Source organism: Microtus pennsylvanicus, chromosome 1 (assembly GCF_037038515.1).
Source record: "Microtus pennsylvanicus isolate mMicPen1 chromosome 1, mMicPen1.hap1, whole genome shotgun sequence".
NCBI classification, from domain to species: Eukaryota; Metazoa; Chordata; class Mammalia; order Rodentia; family Cricetidae; genus Microtus; species Microtus pennsylvanicus.
Window position 1 is genome coordinate 83,452,304 of NC_134579.1, and position 17,725 is coordinate 83,470,028.

A 17,725-nucleotide genomic window follows, 5' to 3' on the forward strand; every position below is an offset into this window, starting at 1 on the left:
CTGGTGGAAAGAAGGCTGAGTCAGGAAGAAGCCATGTAGTCCAACTGGAGACAGACACCAGACAGGACCATACTGGTAAGCCACCATCACTTGGCCATATACAGATTAATGGAGATGGGTTAATTTAAGATATAAGAATGAGCCAGAAATACACTTAAGCTATTGGCCAAAGAGTATTACAAATAATATAGTTTCTGAGTGATTATTTTATAGTCTGGGCAGTCAGGACTGAACAAGCAGCCTCCAACAACATCCTCCATCTATTAAAAACACATGGAAAGTCATGTCATGCATAATGATTCATGCCTTAAATTCCAGAACTCGGTAGGTATAGACATGTAGATCTCTGAGAGTTCAAAGTCAACCTAGTCAACATAGTGAAATTTAGGATAGTTTGGCTATCAAGTGAGATTCTGTCTCATTGACAAAACAAAAGCAATAAAATGAAGTTACCCAAAAAGGTGGAGCGTGAATGGTGATTCACAGTTGTAATCCCAACATGAGAATGCAGAAGCATTTGGATATTTTTAGGCCAGCACAGTCTACATGGTGAGTTCCAGGACAGCCAGGAATACATATGGAGAGCCTGTCTTACACATCATCAAGAGCAAACATGTTACCAGAAAATGCATAACACATGGACCTACACATTAGAATAGTACATGAGTGTGTCAGGAAGGTTATAATATCCAGGTCAATTAAAAACTCTCTTCACTTTCATTTTACATGTGTGGGTGATTTGCCTGAATGTATGTCTCTGCTGCACATGTTTGCACTGCCCAAAGGGGTCACAAGAGGACATAATATCTTCTGCAACTGGAGTCACAGAGGGCTGTGAGCCCCCATTTGCCTGAGTGTACTGCAACCTGGGTACTCTCCAAGAGCAATCATACAGTAAAAATTTTACTAAAATATCTGAGTAATGTGTCCCAGTGATGCATCATTTGTACTTTGAATTATGCCTTGCAGAATATTCCATGGTCAGTGGTTGCTCTGTACTGTCAGCAGAGGTTATCATTTCTAATGGGAGCAGCATTCATTAACCACCTGATAAGTGAACATTTATACTTTTGTACACGCACTCCAAGTATTTCTGGTTCCTAACTATGTGGAAAGATGCTCATGTATATGTACATGTTACATCATTTATACAAGGTTCACATTTTTATTTGAAATATTGTTGTAATTTAGTTTTATATGCATAGTTTTGTTTTAAATTCTTCTCTGAGATAATTGTATTCCTGGAAGTATGTCTTAAGTTCAGCCCAAGTTGAGGGCTGCAAGCATCAAGAATGAAGCATTTGCAGACTTAATGGTAAATATGCATATAACCCTTAAGGACCCTTTTGACTGATAGAAGAGTGGGCAGTTAAGTCTGTTAGTGAGATCTCTGAAAGCTTTTTAGAAAATAAAGGTGCAGGAAACAAAAAGACTTGTTGTTTTTAGGGCACATCCCTCAATAATTTTATTTTTATTTTATTTTATTTTTTTTGTTTTTCGAGACAGGGTTTCTCTGTGGCTTTGGAGCCTGTCCTGGAACTAGCTCTGCAGACCAGGCTGGTCTCGAACTCACAGAGATCCCCCTACCTCTGCCTCCCGAGTGCTGGGATTAAAGGCGTGCGCCACCATCGCACGGCTTTCAATAATTTTAAAGTAAAGTGAATGGATGATGAATGCTGTAGTAGTCAATTATGTGCATATAGGGTTCACCAGAAGACACAATGGCAAGATTGAGCACACTGGTTGGCAGAGAGATCTGACTTTCGAAGGAGGAGGTTGTGGGTTGAGTTGGACCTTACAGAAATGGGGTTTAGTCGCTGGGATCTTGGAAGAGATGGTTCTATGTTGCTTCTCTGGGTTACTAAAGTGCAGACCCATAGTGAAGGATTGCTGCTAGTTAGTTTGGCAGAGATCCAGGAGTTGTCAAGGTTACAGCTGCTGTTCTGTGAGTTCCTTAATTTTATTTTGAGTGGCAAAGACCAGCAGGAGGCACAGACTAATGGGGTGTGAGAGTAGGTTGTTGCTACAACTCATCATCAGTGATTTCTTTAGCTTCTGTGAGTATCCCATGGGAAATTCCCCATCTATGCACCAGGGTCTCAGACATTCAGTTACTTTTATTCCAGGCCACACTAAGAGACTGAGAGTCTCTGCACTGGAGACTCCAGGAATTTTCTGTATCACATCAGAAATGAGTTGATATTTCCAAAGCAGCATGGCTGGGTGACATATGCCTTTCAGGGCCAGTGGGGCAGCAGGAGGGGCTGATACACATAGCTAGCCACAGTGAGTGGAGACAGAGGCATGGCTTATGGGCTCCCAGTTTGAGGAGTTGTCCTGATCCTTCACTGTGTTCCATGCATTCACTCTTCCTTGGCCTCTTCTTCGAACTCAACATGATCTCTCCTGGTCCTGTGCCATACTACTGCATAAATTCACTAATATTTATCTACCTGCAGGGAGTGCTGGAAAAACATCAACCCCAAACTCTGTTACTGGGCAGGAGCAGGGGATGAACAAGGTGGATACGCTGACCCTGCAGCTTCAGACGATGACCCAAGAAAGGGATGAACTTCGTGGAATTCTGGCTAATTATACCAACAAGGATTTGAACAACAGGTAGCCATTTTGTCTAGTTCCTGAGGGCATCTGAGAGGCAAAGCTGAACCCTGGGAAGGAGTGATATCAGGACACAGGCTGTGTGATTCCTCCAAATAAAAAGCAGAGCCTGTGGCCTGGATCAATCTGGGGATGGGGCAATAGTTGTGAGCTCTCAGCATACATTTCATGAGGCCTTGACAGGTGTTGGCTTGTGGACGATGCTAGGTGCTGTGAGTTTATGGTGAGTCTTTGTGCTTAACCAGCAGGTGCTTGAGTACTGGCTGCTCCTGGGAGCAGCTGCAGGGGCCTAGTCGTCTTGGTGCATCTCAGTGTGTGACTTGAGGTCTGAACTTCATCACTGCTCCTCTCTAGTCTGATTTCTTATATTCTGAGACAATTCCGTCTGCCTCCATTTATTTGGCATCCTCCGTGTATGTGTGTGTGTGTGTGTGTGTGTGTGTGTGTGTGTGTGTGTGTGTGTGTGTGTGTATGTGTGTCCTAGTAGTTGGGGGTCTGTGGCATGTGGTTCTTTCTGTGCCACAGTTTCCAGGTGATCCCACTAAGTTTCCTAGGGTCAGGGAACTCCACTATGACCAGTGATGATGCGCCTGGCCCGTGTGCTCACCTTGGCAGCCCATTGGAATCCACTGGAGACTTATATATCTATCCTTAAGTCAGGTCTGCTCGCTGTTAACACTGATTTTGTGCTTTAGACATCCAAGTAACAATAGGAACCTAGGATCAAAAATCCCCGTTCTGAAGACGGGAACAACATTATCATAGATTTCTGGTGGGATCAGACTTGTGACACAGGCTCCCCAGGACTTAACTATTCTATTCCTCCAGGCCCATTAATGGAACTCATGCAGCTCTGGATCACTCCCTTTGCACCCCTGATTGCTGGTCTGGGGCCACGTCAGCAAGTTTAAACAGCACCAGGTTGTCCTCGTTCATAGCTATCAGCGACATTGACTGTGCTGGGGTGTTTAGGGCACAGCCTGAAATCATAGGATCATTAAGTCCAGAATTCACGGGGTTCTTTGCTCTGGGGCTATGCCCTAATACAGGCTAAATTTTGAGTTGGAGATGGTGAATATGGAGCATAAGAAAGTGATGTTGGATCTACAGAAGTTCCCCATGGAGATGAGAGAGGCCTTGTACAAGTGCAAGGAGCTGACTGAGGAAACTGTCTCTGACAGGTGAGTGACTAACTTCACTGGGACTCTATTCCTTTGCAGTGACTGCTTTTGTCATGTTTTTGCCTTTGAACCAAAGTGAGGACTTTCCTTTTGGCCTGTCTCCCTATAAAAAGCAGTCTGTCTTATGCTCTTGACTTGGACCTACTGGACTAGTTTTGCTAAGACTGAAGTATCTGTGAGCCCATCACAACATTGTCCTGCCAGCCTCAGGAGCCTCTCGATAGAAAATCTATTTGTACCATGATAAAGGTGTCAGGCATTTGTGGGTCTTGGGGGCTCTGGTAGGGGTTTACAGAGGTGATCCCATTCTACCCATAGATAGAATATATTTCAATTGGGTCTGCTGTCCTCCCTCAGAGAAGTTTGTCTTCTACCTCTCAACCTGCTGATGCTTTCCCAATACCATGGACAGTTAAGTACATGTGGTAGGAGGCAAACCCTGCTGTCAGAAGTACATGCAATTCTTTTATTGTAACAGTTTTCAAAAGCAGTCTGAGTCTTTCTGTAATTTGGCCATTCTCTGACATTCGACAGCCACTAGGGTATCCTGGCATGGTGACTGTGGGCTCTGGTCTAGGGCTGTCTGGGGACATGGGAGTTTGCATGGGTGATGTGGGAGATGGAGGCTAGGTAGGTCTCAATGTGTTTTTGTGATGTTTCAGCATCCTCCACAACCAGCTCCTGAATGAGCGAACTCAGTTGAAGAAAAAAGTGAGCATGTTAAGAGAGGAGAACCGAAAGCTATGGAGGGAGCAGATTTCAATGCAAGTGGCCTGTGAGAAGGTGAAGAATCTCTATGAAAAGACCGATGAGAAGTTCTGTGAGCTATGTGACGAGTTGGATAAGGTAGGCTGCAGCAATGTGGGCAGGCTGTCCACCATCAGTAGTAATACACACACACACACACACACACCCTCACACACACTTGATCATCCACCCACTTTTCCAGTAGCTCACTAACATCCTGTCCAATTGTTGATTTCTGTGATTATTCCAAGACTTTCTAAGGATTTAGCATCTTGTGAGATCAATGGCTGAAAACATCTTTGAAGGAAAAAATCCCCGTGTAAATGTCAAAGGTGTGGTTATTGTCTACATTTTTTATCTTCTCTCATGTTTCATCCGTTGAACCTCCTTCCCTCCTCCCAGTCCTTCACCCCCTGTTCCCCGGAACCCGGGTCCACTCCTCCTTAATTTCCCTTCAGAAAATAGCAGTTCTCCCATGGTTATTTGATCTAATTATTAAAATAACATTAAACCTGGGCTTTGCTCATGTTTCTTACACATTATAACAAGGAGATATCTCACCAAATCCTTTTAAAGTCTTGAGATATGATCACACTACATTCCAAAGATTAGCTTTGAACTCACAGTGGAGTTCAGTCCAGACTTTAATGTTCAGTCCTTCTGTCTCAGTCTCTGAGTAGCTAGGATTAAGGGTTTGCATCACAAGCTCAAACTTAGTCTAAATACTTAAATAATTGATGCTTGAACCAAATGTCCAAGGTCAGTAGATTATACTTTTGTGCTTTCTTTTTGTTGTTTTTTTTTTTTGGTTTTTTCGAGACTTGGTTTCTCTGTGGTTTTGGAGCCTGTCCTGGAACTAGCTCTTGTAGATTAGGCTGGTCTCGAACTCACAGAGATCCGCCTGCCTCTGCCTCCAGAGTGCTTCCAAAGGTCCTGAGTTCAATTCCCAGCAACCACATGGTGGCTCACAACCATCTGTAATGGGGTCTGGTGCCCTCTTCTGGCCTGCAGGCATACACACAGAATATCGTATACATAATAAATAAATAAAAAAAAACTTCAGTTAATCCAGAGTTTATTAATTTTTGTCTGCATGACCTGCACACTGATGACATGCACATTGGTGAGACTGAGATTATTATTGGTAATAATTTTCATATTAGCATGTGGAAATCAATATGTGTTTTCAGCTATAGAAGCTATAGTAATGTTTATCTTAAAAATTTACTTAGGGCATACATGTTAAGAATTGAAATGATGGCCAGGTGGTGGTGGTGCAGACTTTTAATCCCAGCTCTTGAAAAACAGAGGGAAGCAGATCTCCTTGTGCTCAAGGCCAGCCTAGTCTACAAGAGCTAGTTCCAGGACAAGCTCCAAAGCTATGGAAAAACACTGTCTCCAAAAATTTAAAAAAAAAAAAGTAAAATGTTATCTTTGTGGTGTGTCCTTCCCCATGTCTTTTGATTAATTTTGGTTTGAGGTCGATTTTGTTAGGTATTAAAATAGCTACACCAGCTTGTCTTTTAGGTACATTTGCTTGGAAGATTTTTTTTTCCAATTCTTTACCCAGAGGTAATGTCTATAATTGATGTTGAAGTTTGTTTCTTGTATGCAGAAGAAAAAGGGATCCTGTTTCTGCATCCATTCTGTCATTCTGTGTATTTTTATTAAGGAAATGAGACCATTGATACAGAAAAATATCAAATGATTAATTCTTGTTATTTTGCCGAATGTGTATGTTCTTGTACATGTATATCCAGAAGTGTGCATTGAGGAGTGAGTGTGTGTGTGTGTGTGTGTGTGTGTGTGTGTGTGTGTGTGCATGTGAGTGTTCAACCCTCCACTAAGAACATAATCTTCTAATGAACAGAAACAGGATATATTGGTGGAAAGACGACAATTCCTGCTGAAGCTGAGGGATCTGGTCAACAAACATATAGAAATGGCTGAAAAGCTGCAGAATCCCTTCGCTGTCTCCCAGATGAGGTAGGATCCCAGGGCACGAAGAGGGAGTAATATCAAGTAGTTCCCCAGTACCTGAATCTCTGTCCTATTTGGGTTCCTGGACATTTGCATGACTTTTCAGTCAAAGCCAGGGAAAGAACATCTGAGAGTATTGGGCTGGCTCAGTCAACAGAAATGTCTGCACAGGAAGCAATATGTGTTATCCTTAATCTTTCTCAATTGTGTGCACTTCTTCAATTCTGAGTGCTCTCGTGTGTTCTGAGTGCATTGATCCTTCCTATGGTAGTCCCAGACCTAATAGAGGCAGTGTTAATTGTGGAAGACGGTGTCTCCTCCTGCCACTTTATTTTCCTCCAGGAGTATCAGCTTTAGAGATAAAATCCTACACTTGGGCAGATTAGCATACAGCACCTTCTTATTGATTATGGGTTCTCTGCAGTTTGCATCTGTTTCCTGTAAGGTTTCTCTGGAATTAAAATCACATTTAGAGTTTGACATGTTGAATCCAAGGAAGTTTCTGTGCTGAAGGAATAAGCCCAGCCTTCACTGCAGTGCTGTGTTTGCGCCTCTTCAGGGCCTCATACAGTTAATTTCCCAGGTTGCTCACAGTTTCCTGGCATCTGTTCAAGGCCTGTGACCAAGACATTGCTATACTGCTGTTTTTTCAAAAGAATGTATCTAAATTATTGGAGTAATGGGCTGTTTTTCTAGTTCACCACAGTGTGTATTTCTCAGCTCACTTTCTAGCAGTTTTAAAGGTGGAGAAAAAAGAAACTCAGGTGCTGTCTTATCCTTGAAGAAGCAAGGAGTGAATGAGCCCAGCTCAAATGTAATGCTGGATTTCCCAGTTGAGTAGAGCTGGTGAGAGCTCAAAAGCTGACAGAGCAGGTCCTTAACAGACCTGTGTTCCAGCCATTTCCTCCCCTAAGATGAAAACCTCCAGCATGATCTGGCCACAGTCCAAGATGAGAGCCTCCTGCAGACAGACCTGCTGCAGCAGGAGCCCTGAGTGTGCCAGGCCAATGAGCCACCATTGACTCCTGTCCCCTGCAACCTTGGCATTCATGGGGTGGGTTTTCTTCCTCGATGTTTGTTTCCCATGTGTGGACAGTCCCTGGTTTTGTCTAGGCTGTGGTCCAATGAGGCTTCCTATGTATCTGATTGCCTTTCCTTCTCTGACAGCTCCGCTTTGGAGAACTGAGGAGGCTGAAGGAAGCTTCACACATTCTCCACTTGAGCAGCAACACCTACTGAGAAGCAGACCCCTCCTTGTAGCTGTGAAATAACCAGTGAGGAAAATCTCCACCTACTGCAGGGGATCCATCGCCAATCTGATTCATGTTCTGTTGACCCACTATTCCTGGAGAAAGGAAATCATCAGAAAGACGCCTGACATTCAGAGGACCCACCAAGAATGACTCCAGATCCCGACATTGGTCAGCAGGTGGACCCTGAGTGGCGCACAGCAGCATGGGGAGGATATGCTGCTGAGCAAGGCTTCCTCTGTCAGTTTACTCTCCATGTCTTTAGTAAGCCGGCTGCGCCCTCCATATGTGGTGAGGACTCTCACGAGAAAGACTGTACTGATGCCGTGCTGTATTCTGTACACACCACAGGGAAAAGAACAGGATTCCCTCTCCTGTGAGTGCTGAGGGAGACTCCATGTCACAGGAAAGTGTTGGTGAAGATAACGCAGTACAGAGACTACAGCATCCCTCACCTGTGTTACTCATTGATCGTCCATAAAGAAAATGTCAGGGGATTCTCCAGTTTCACATCCTGGACTGGCACGTCAGTCCTGAGAAAGGGTCTATAGAGGAGGTTTGGTCACCTTTGGTGTCTTTAGGGAGCAGGATGCTCTCGATTGATTTTTTGGATCTAGAGCTAGAGACTATTTTTAGCTTAATTGGAGCAAGGGTTCTGGTTTGGGTTTGGTTTTCATTTGTTTGGATATTTTTTTCTGTGCTTTGGTTTAAATTTTGTTGTTTGTTTTTAAATAATTTATTCTTGTTGTTTTAATAGTTGGTTAAGCTCTACCCCGTATATACTGACTACCCTTTCTAAAGTTCCTATTGAGTATAATGAGTATTTTTATGAATAAAATCAATTTTCGACTCCTCGGTTTTACAGCCTTTCTTGAGTCAGATGTGGGGTTGCTCTCTTGTGACTACAGAACTCCTGGGCAGAGATGGATTTCTGCACATTCCAGGAGCCTTGGTTACACAGCGGTTTCGCATCCAGGCAGGTCTGCACACGTCTACACAGGAGGGTAGTACCTTGGATGTGGATGGCCTGACCTACTCCTGTCTTTACTACCAAGACTTTCTGTTACAGTCATATTTAAGAGAATGTCATGAAGAAGGGATCTGGAAAGAAAGGAACTCCTCGTTCTGCACTACATTAGTTCTATCCTGCTGTCCAATCACAATTGCACATTGTGATCCCGGGATAGCAAACCACTGAAAGTTGCCTTTGAAATGCATGAGCAAAGGGTGCCCACAGCAGAGGGGAACTGCTGAGCTGCAAGTTTGTATTCTGGAGATGCCTTCCAACCTCTCACTCCTAAACCATGTATGTCACATGGGGAAGCTGTAGAGTAAGGGCCTGCTCCAACACTGTCATCTACTTACAGTAGGAATATTGGGAACAGAGTCAGAAGGATTCATTCAAAGCTCTGAAATGGTCCCACCCATTGGTTTATGTCACAAAACAGTTGATAAAATTCCGTAAGGCTGTTTCATATAGGTTACTCAAAACATCATTTCATCTGCTAAATTTAAGAAGTGTGAGTTTATGGTTTAGAGAGATTGTTCGGTAGTTAAGGGCACTTGGGTTTGGTTCCCAGCTTCATAAGGGGGCTCACATCCTTTTGAATCTAAAATTCCAGGGGACCCAATACCTTCTGACCTCAGCACCAAGCATGCATGTAGAGCATATACATGTGTGAAAACATTCACACACAGGCATACATGTAAAATTAAATCTGAGTGTTACAAACTAACTTAATGCTACAAGGCAGATGAGAAACCTTGTCTACTTTTACTATTAAATAATATCTCCAGCTTTTTCTCAGGCTATCTCAGAATTTAGCATACTACATTTACATCAAATACCAAGGTTGCTGTTTTTTTTCTAATAAGACCCTAAAGTAAAAGCTTGATTATAAATATCCAACAGTATAAAAAGTATATAAAAAAAAGTACAAGAAAAAGGACGGGAAGGGAGAAAAATGTATTGCTCAATAAAAACAATAAAAAGAAAAAAGGTACAGTTATCGTAAATGCTTCCTCTTTTTATTTAACGTTAGTTTGTAGAGTAGTTTCAATGCTATATTTCAGTGCAAATTATGATAAAGAGTAGTACAGATCTGAGTCACCAGAACTTCGGTAATGCTGTAGCATTTGAAAATATTTTGCTATCTCTAGGGGAAGGACATGCTACTGAATTATGACAAATTGTCATGAGAAGAAATAGTTTACCCAGACATTTTAAAATGCGTAACCACTGCCTCTCCACAGAAAGACTAGATAACATGTGGTTTATCATACAACACTCCCAACTCTGTCCCCGGAAATCCTCCTAATTTCATTTATTTGGTGGTGTTAAACAATTAAAAAGACTCTTTACAGCACCGTCCAGCTTTCCTATGAAATACTCAGCATCTTAAATATTCTGTACACTTTTTTCTTGCAATAAACTAAGCACTCTCTTAGAGTTGGTGGGTGTGCAGATGGGTATCCAATTTAAAACTGCATTAGAAACTGTCTTTTGGTAGGATGGTAAGTATCCAAGTTAAAAATAGAAAGGTCAGTGTGTTATTTTGTAGTCTTTTCAAAGTTTAAATTGTTCTTTGTCCCCTTCTACATGATGCTCAGTCACCACTCCTGAGTGGAGATAGGAGAGGCTTCTCATGAGCTGCTTTCCACTGCTGCAGCAAGACTTGAAGACATATGTATCATTGAGAACTTCCCTAATTTGGCCCTTATACAGAATCCCACAACATATTTTCTGTCTTTTTGGGTAGGTAATATACAAAATGTAAAACCTTGAGTATTATTAGAGCTAGAAGTCATCTCTGTATCTGAAATGTCATCTCACTGGTTACTGTAGCAGAGAAACTGAATTGCAGAGCACTTGAACTGTGTTGGGATTTTGATGGGGATTGCATTGAATCTCTAGATGGCGTTTGGTAGGATTGCCATTTTTATTATGTTGATCATAACTATCCAAGAGCATGGGAAATCTTCCCATTTTCTGGTATCTTCTTCAATTTCTTCAAAGACTTACTCAAATAGGTCTTTCACTTCTTTGTTTAGTGATACCCCCAAGATATTTTATGTTATTTGTGGCTATTATGAAAGGTAATGTTTCTCTGGTTTCTTTCTCAGCTTCTTTATCATTTGTATATAGGAGGGCTACTGATTTTTCTGAGTTGATCTTATATCCTGCAACATTACTGAAGGTCACCCACTGTAACAGCGGCAGAGATGGCTCAGTGGGTAAGAGCACTGGCTGCTCTTGTAGAGGACCTGGGTTCAGTTCCCAAGCACTCCCATGGCAGTTCACACCCATCTGTAACCCTAGTGGCAGGGGATCTGAAATCCTCTTCTGACCTCTAAGTGCACCAAGAACACAGTTCACAGATGCATGTAGGCAAAAGCTCTTTGGTATAAAAAAAAAATAAGAGAAAACAAACTCTACAAATAAAGATAAATTTCTGTTGCATAAATTTGAATGAATTTATTAATGAATGAATGAATGAAATGGAGGAAACTTCCTAAGCACTAAGATTGGATGCTCAGACTGTCATTGATGTGTCTTTAATTCCATCGAATGTTTTCTAAAATGTAACAGAGGGTGAGAATAAAGGGACGAGGATTGCACCATGAATTTCCCGTGCTGGACCGGAGCAAAGGAACTGGGGTGGAGAGGCTGCTGGAAGCTTTGCCGGTGACTATTTCAGGCTCCATTCGGGTACCATAGTCTCTAATCCGGAAGTCGTCCGCTGCCGGAAGTGACACGCGGTTTGGAGCTCGCGGGAAACTCGTCTAGATGGCTGGCGCACCGGTGGCACTCCAGCTGCCTTGAGCCTCTGGGTGGACAAATACCGGCCGTGCTACCTCGGCCGGCTGGGCTATCACGAGGAACAGGCGGCGCAGCTGAGCAACCTGGTGAGCAGACCGGGACGGCGGAGGCCGGCACGTTCCGCCGCTTCCTGAAAAGCCCGAGGATAAGGGAGTGAGAAGGCGGGCGCTGCAGGGCTAGCGGGGACCCAAAGTGACAAGTTCCCCGGAGTGCTGCTTCTACCGCCAGGGGTCCCGTGAGCTTGGGGTGCAGACCTGGCGGAGGCTGCAGACCCCGGTTGTAGGAAGGGCTGGGGCCCATAGGCTCTCCTGCTGCAGGTAGCTAGATGGCGGGCTGATGGAGGGGACAGTGCCCTGCACCCTGTTCGTAGTTACTAGCCTCTTCGGAATCACAGCTAAGTCCTTTCTGAAAACGAGGACTTATTTTACCTAGTGCCTCCATCCTCCATATGAGAGTTTTTGGAAGAATCGGGAGGGAAGTGGAAGATATGTTTTAGTTGTCTTTTTTGTTGTTGTTTTTATAATTCGTGAAATAATATAAAAATCGAGCATTATACTTCATGTGTATGCACACCGGTTTTTATAGTAGCTTCAACGTTAAGTTTCCTAGCCATAGAATGGACACATTTTATTGATTCCTGTGGCTACTTGTTTATATTCTTAGGACAGGGGTTAGTATACTATTCCTACGCCTTAATGAATTTACTTTTAAAGTCTACATCTTCTCATCGGATCAAGCGCCATGCCCATAGTGCCCTTTAGTTTGATGTCATTCTCTTATTGCTGTTTGATAACACACTCTTTCCCATAGCATCCCTTATGTTCCTGTATCCCCCAAATGAACTTGCAAGGGAATCAGTGTACCCCCTTCTTAGCAAGAAAATCATTTTGAGAACCCAAGCAAGACAAGCATCTGTGTCAGTTACAGAGATCAGTTCCACATTCCCATCAGCCCTCATTTTTGAAAGTGCCCTTCATAGAGCTTGCTGAGGGAGTCCCTGCCTTTAAGCATTTAGTGTTGTGCCTTGCATGTTCTGGGTTGCTCGTGCAAGTTAGATTAAATTAGTGCCCAGAGAAAGCAAACATGAGAGTTTGATGAATTTTCTATTGGCGTTGGATAGTAAACAAAATACCTTAGTACTTTAGAAGTAGTTTAACCTGGAGCACCTGGGTTCGACGAAGTAAAATGCCTTGTTCTTTCTTCGCTAGGTGCAGTGTGGTGACTTTCCTCACCTCCTAGTATATGGGCCATCAGGTGCTGGAAAAAAGACAAGAATTATGTGTATCCTACAAGAACTTTATGGTGTCGTGGTGAAAAAATTGAGATTTGAGCTCAACCTATCACAGTAAGCATCTCTTGTCAGGGCTCGGCAGATGTTTCTGGCAAGGATTTTTTTTCTTTTTTTTAAATACTTTTTTATTTTATCGAGCTATACAGTTTTCTCTGCTCCTCTCCAAGCTTCTTCCTTCCTCTTCAATCCTCTCCTATGGTCCCCATGCTTCCAATTTATTCAGGAGATCCTGTCTTTTTTTACTTCCCATGTAGATTAGATCCATCTGTGTCTCTCTTAGGGTCCACATTGTTGTCTAGATTCTCTAGGATTGTGAATTGTAATCTGGGTTTCCTTGCTGTTTATCTAAAAGTCATTTATGAGTGAGTACATATATTTGTCTTTCTGGGCCAGGATTACCTCAATCAATATGATATTTTCTAGATCGATCCGTTTGCCTGCAAATTTCAAGATGTCATTATGTTTTTCTGCTGGTAGTACTCCATTGTGTCAATGTACCACATTTTCCTTATCCATTCTTCAGTCAAGGGGCATTTAGGTTATTCCCAGGTTCTGGCTATGACAAACAATGCTGCTATGAACATAGTTGAGCATATGTCCTTTTGGCATGATTGAGCATGCTTTGGATATATACCCAAATGTGGTATTATTACTTGAGAAAGGTTGTTTACTAATTTTCTGAGAAATCGCCACAGTGACATCCAAAGGGGCTGTACCAGCTTGCATTCCCACCAGCAATGCAGGAGTGTTCTTTTTTCTCCACAACCTCTCCAGCATAAGTTGTCATCAGTGTTTTTGATCTTGGCCATTCTTACAGGTATAAGTTGGAATCTCAGAGTTGTTTTGATTTGCATTTCTCTGATGACTAAGGATGTCGACCATTTTCTTAAGTATCCTTCAGCCATTTTGAGAGTTCTCAGTTTAGGTCTATACTCCATTTTTTTTACTAGATTATTTGTTGTTTTGATGACCCATTTCTTGCGCTTTTTGTTTATTTTGGAGCTTAGACCTCTATCTGATGTGGGGTTAGTGAAGATCTTTTCCCATTCTGTAGGCTGTCGTTTTGTCTTGTTGACCATGTGCTTTGCTTTACAGAAGCTTTTCAGTTTCAGAAGGTCCCATTTAATTAATTGTTTCTCTCAGTGTTTGTGCTCCTGGGGTTATATTTAAGAAGTGGTCTCCTGTGCCAATGCATTTGGGTGTACTACACATTTTCTCTCCTATGAGGTTCAGTGTGGCTGGCTTTATGTTGAGGTCTTTGATACATTTGGACTTGAGTTTTGTGCAGGTTGTGGTGATAGATATGGGTCTATTTTCATTCTTATATAAGTTGATATCCAGTTATGCCAGCACCATTTGTTAAGTATGCTTTCTTTTTTCCATTTGATATTTTTTGCTTCTTAGTCAAAAATCAGGTGTTTGTAGGTGTGTGAATTAATATCCATGTCTTCGATTCAGGTTTATTGGTCTGCCTGTCTATTTTTATGGCAACACCAGGCTGTTTTTAGTACTGTAGCATTGTAGTAGAGTTTGAAGTCAGGGATTGTGATGCCTCCAGAAGTTCTTTTATTGTACAGCATTGTTTTGGATCTCCTGGGTTTTTTGCTTTTCCATATGAAGTTGAGTACTGTTCTTTCGAGGTCTGTGAACAATTTTGCTGGGATTTTGATGGGCATTGTATTGAATCTGTAGATTGCTTTTGGTAAGATTACTATTTTTACTATGTTAATTCTACCTACCCAAGAACAGGGAAGATCTTTCCACTTTATGGTGTCTTTTTCAAGTTCTTTATTCAAAAATTTAAAGTTTTTATCTAACAAGTCTTCCTTAGAGTTATCCCGAGATATTTTATGCTATATGTGGCTATTGTGAATGGTGATGTTTGATTCTCTGATTTTTTTTCTTGACCCATTTATCTGTATAAAGGAGGGCTATTGATTTTTTTGAGTTAATCTTGTATCCTGCTACATTACTGAAATGTTTATGAGTTGTAGAAGTTCATTGGTAGAATTTTTGGGGTCACTTATATAAGGTATCATATTATCAGCAAATAGTGAGAGTTTGACTTCTTTTCCAGTTTGTATCCCCTTGATCTCCTTTTTTTTGGTCTTATTACTCTAGCTAGAACCTCAAGAACTATGTTGGATAGATATGGAGAGACTGGAAAACCTTGTCTTTTCCCTGATTTCAGTGGGATTGTTGGGAGTTTCTCTCCATTTAGTTTGATGATGGCTGTTTGTTTGCTGTATATTGCCTTTATTATGTTTATGTATGTCCTTTGTATTTTTTTTGAAAGCAATTTCAGCATCAAATGAGATGACCATGTGTTTTTTATTTTTCAGTTTGTTTATGTAGTGAATTCCGTTGACAGATTTTTGTATGTTGAACCATCCCTGCATATCTGGGATGAAGCTGATTTGAATATGGTGGATGATGGGTCTGATGTGTTCTTGGATTCGATTTGCCAGTATTTTATTGAGTGTTTTTGCATCAATGTTCATGAGTGAGTTTGGTCTGTAATTCTCTTTCTTAGTATTGTCTTTCTGTGGTTTGCATATCAGGGTAATTGTAGCCTCATAAAAAGACCTTTGCAATGTTCCTTCTGTTTCTATGGTGTGGAGTTATTTGTGGCATATTGGTAATATTTCTTTGAAAATCTTGTAGAATTCTGAGCTGATACCATCTGTTCCTGGACTTTTTTTGGTTAGGAGACTTTTGATGACCGTTTTTAAATTTCTTTAGCAGTTATAGGTCTGTTTAATTTGCTTATCTGGTCTTGGTTTAATTTTGGTAAGTGATTATTTATCCAGTAAGTTGTCCATTTCCTTTAAGTTTTCTAATTTTATGGAATACAGGTTTTTGAAATATGACCTAATGATTCTCTGGATTTCCTCCATGTCTGTTGTTATGTCCCTCCTTTCATTTCTGATTTTGATAATTTGGATATTTTCTCTCTGGCTTGTGGTTAGTTTGGGTAAAGGTTTGTCTGTTTTGTTTATTTTTCTCAAAGAACCAACTCTTTTTTTTTTACTTTTTTTTTATTGAAAAAAAAAATTTCCACCTCCTCCCAGCCTCCCATTCCTCCCACCCTCTTCCTACTCCTCTCCCCCTCCCTCTCCCCCCACTCCTCTCCCCCTCCCTCTCCAGTCTGAAGAGCAGTCAGGGTTCCCTGCCCTGTGGAAAGTCCAAGGTCCGCACCCCTGCATCCATGTCTAGGAAGGTGAACATCCAAACTGGCTAGGCTCCCACAAAGCCTTGTGCCATTGTCCTTGGCTTCGCATCTGCCCTCATAGTTCGTCTTGTTCAGAGAGTCCGGTTTTATCCCATGCTTTTTCAGTCACAGTCCAGCTGGCCTTGGTGAGCTCCCAATAGATGAGCCCCACTGTCTCCGTGGGTGGGTGCACCTCTCGTGGTCCCGACTTCTTTGCTCATGTTCTCCCTCCTTCTGCTCTCATTGGGACTTTGGGAGCTCAGTCCTGTGCTCCAGTGTGGGTCTCTCTCTATCTCCTTCCATCACCAGATGAAGGTTCTATGGTGATATGCAAGATATTCCTCAGTATTGCTATAGGGTAGGGTCGTTTCAGGTTCCCTATCCTCAGCTGCCCCAGGAACTAACTGGGGACCTCACCTTGGGCACCTGGGAGCCCCTCTAGGTCCAAGTCTCTTGCCAACCCTAAGATGGCTCCCTTAATTAAGATATGTGCTTCCCTGCTCCATTATCCAACCTTCCTTTATCCCAATCATCCTGTCTCCACAAGTTCCCCCATCCTCCCCTTCTCACTTTTCTCTCCCCTTCTCCCCTTACCCTCCTCCCACCCCACCCCTAAGATCTCAATTTTTTCCCCGGCAATCTTGTCTACTTCCTATAACCAGGAGGATAGCTATATGTTTTTCTTTGGGTTCACCTTCTTATTTAGCTTCTTTAGGATATCAAATTATAGACTCACTGACCTTTATTTATGGCTAGAACCCAATTATGAGTGAGTACATCCCATGTTCATCTTTTTGAATCTGGGTTACCTCACTCAGGATAGTGTTTTCTATTTCCATCCATTTGCATGCAAAATTCGAGAAGTCATTGTTTTTTTACCACAGCGTAGTACTCTAATGTGTAGATATTCCACACTTTCTTCATCCATTCTTCCATTGAAGGACATATAGGTTGTTTCTAGGTTCTGGCTGTTACAAATAATACTGCTATGAACATAGTTGAACAAATGCCCTTGTCATATGATCGGGCATCTCTTGGGTATATTCCCAAGAGTGGCATTGCTGGGTCCAGGGGTAGGTTGTATCTCAAATTTCCTGAGAAACCGCCAAACTGCTTTCCAAAGTGGTTGCACAAGTTTGCATTCCCACCAGCAATGGATAAGGATACCCCTTCCTCCAAAACCTCTCCAGCAAAGGCTATCATTGGTGTTTTTGTTTTTAGACAATCTGACAGGTGTAAGATGATATCTCAAAAATTGTTTTGATTTGCATTTCCCTGATCGCTAAGGAGGTTGAGCATGACCTTAAGTCTCTTTTGGCCATTTGAACTTCTTCTGTTGAGAATTCTCTGTTCAGATCAGTGCCCCATTTTTTAATTGGGTTAATTAGCATTTTAAAGTCTAGTTTCTGGAGTTCTCTATATATTTTGGAGATCAGACCTTTGTCTGTTGCGGGGTTGGTGAAGATCTTCTCCCAGTCAGTAGGTTGCCTTTGTGTCTTAGTGAAAGTGTCCTTTGCTTCTCAGTTTTATTAGGTCCCATTTATTCAATGTTGCCCTTAATGTCTGTGCTGCTGGGGTTATACCTAGGAAGCGATCGCCTGTGCTCATATGTTGTAGGGTACTTCC

General features: G+C 42.1%; 1 protein-coding gene across 1 annotated transcript in view; it reads left to right on the forward strand.

Annotated features, from left to right (window-relative positions):
- The first annotated feature begins 2,512 nt into the window (after window positions 1-2,512).
- Window positions 2,513-17,725, forward strand: part of LOC142847606 (replication factor C subunit 3-like) — a 52,036-nt gene continuing 36,823 nt past the window's right edge. Inside the window, exons 1-6 of the mRNA XM_075968424.1 lie at window positions 2,513-2,619; window positions 3,669-3,800; window positions 4,463-4,646; window positions 6,418-6,533; window positions 11,545-11,683; window positions 12,806-12,942. Of these exons, the coding sequence (XP_075824539.1) occupies window positions 2,513-2,619; window positions 3,669-3,800; window positions 4,463-4,646; window positions 6,418-6,533; window positions 11,545-11,683; window positions 12,806-12,942 (815 nt within the window). The remainder of the gene's footprint in view (window positions 2,620-3,668; window positions 3,801-4,462; window positions 4,647-6,417; window positions 6,534-11,544; window positions 11,684-12,805; window positions 12,943-17,725) is intronic.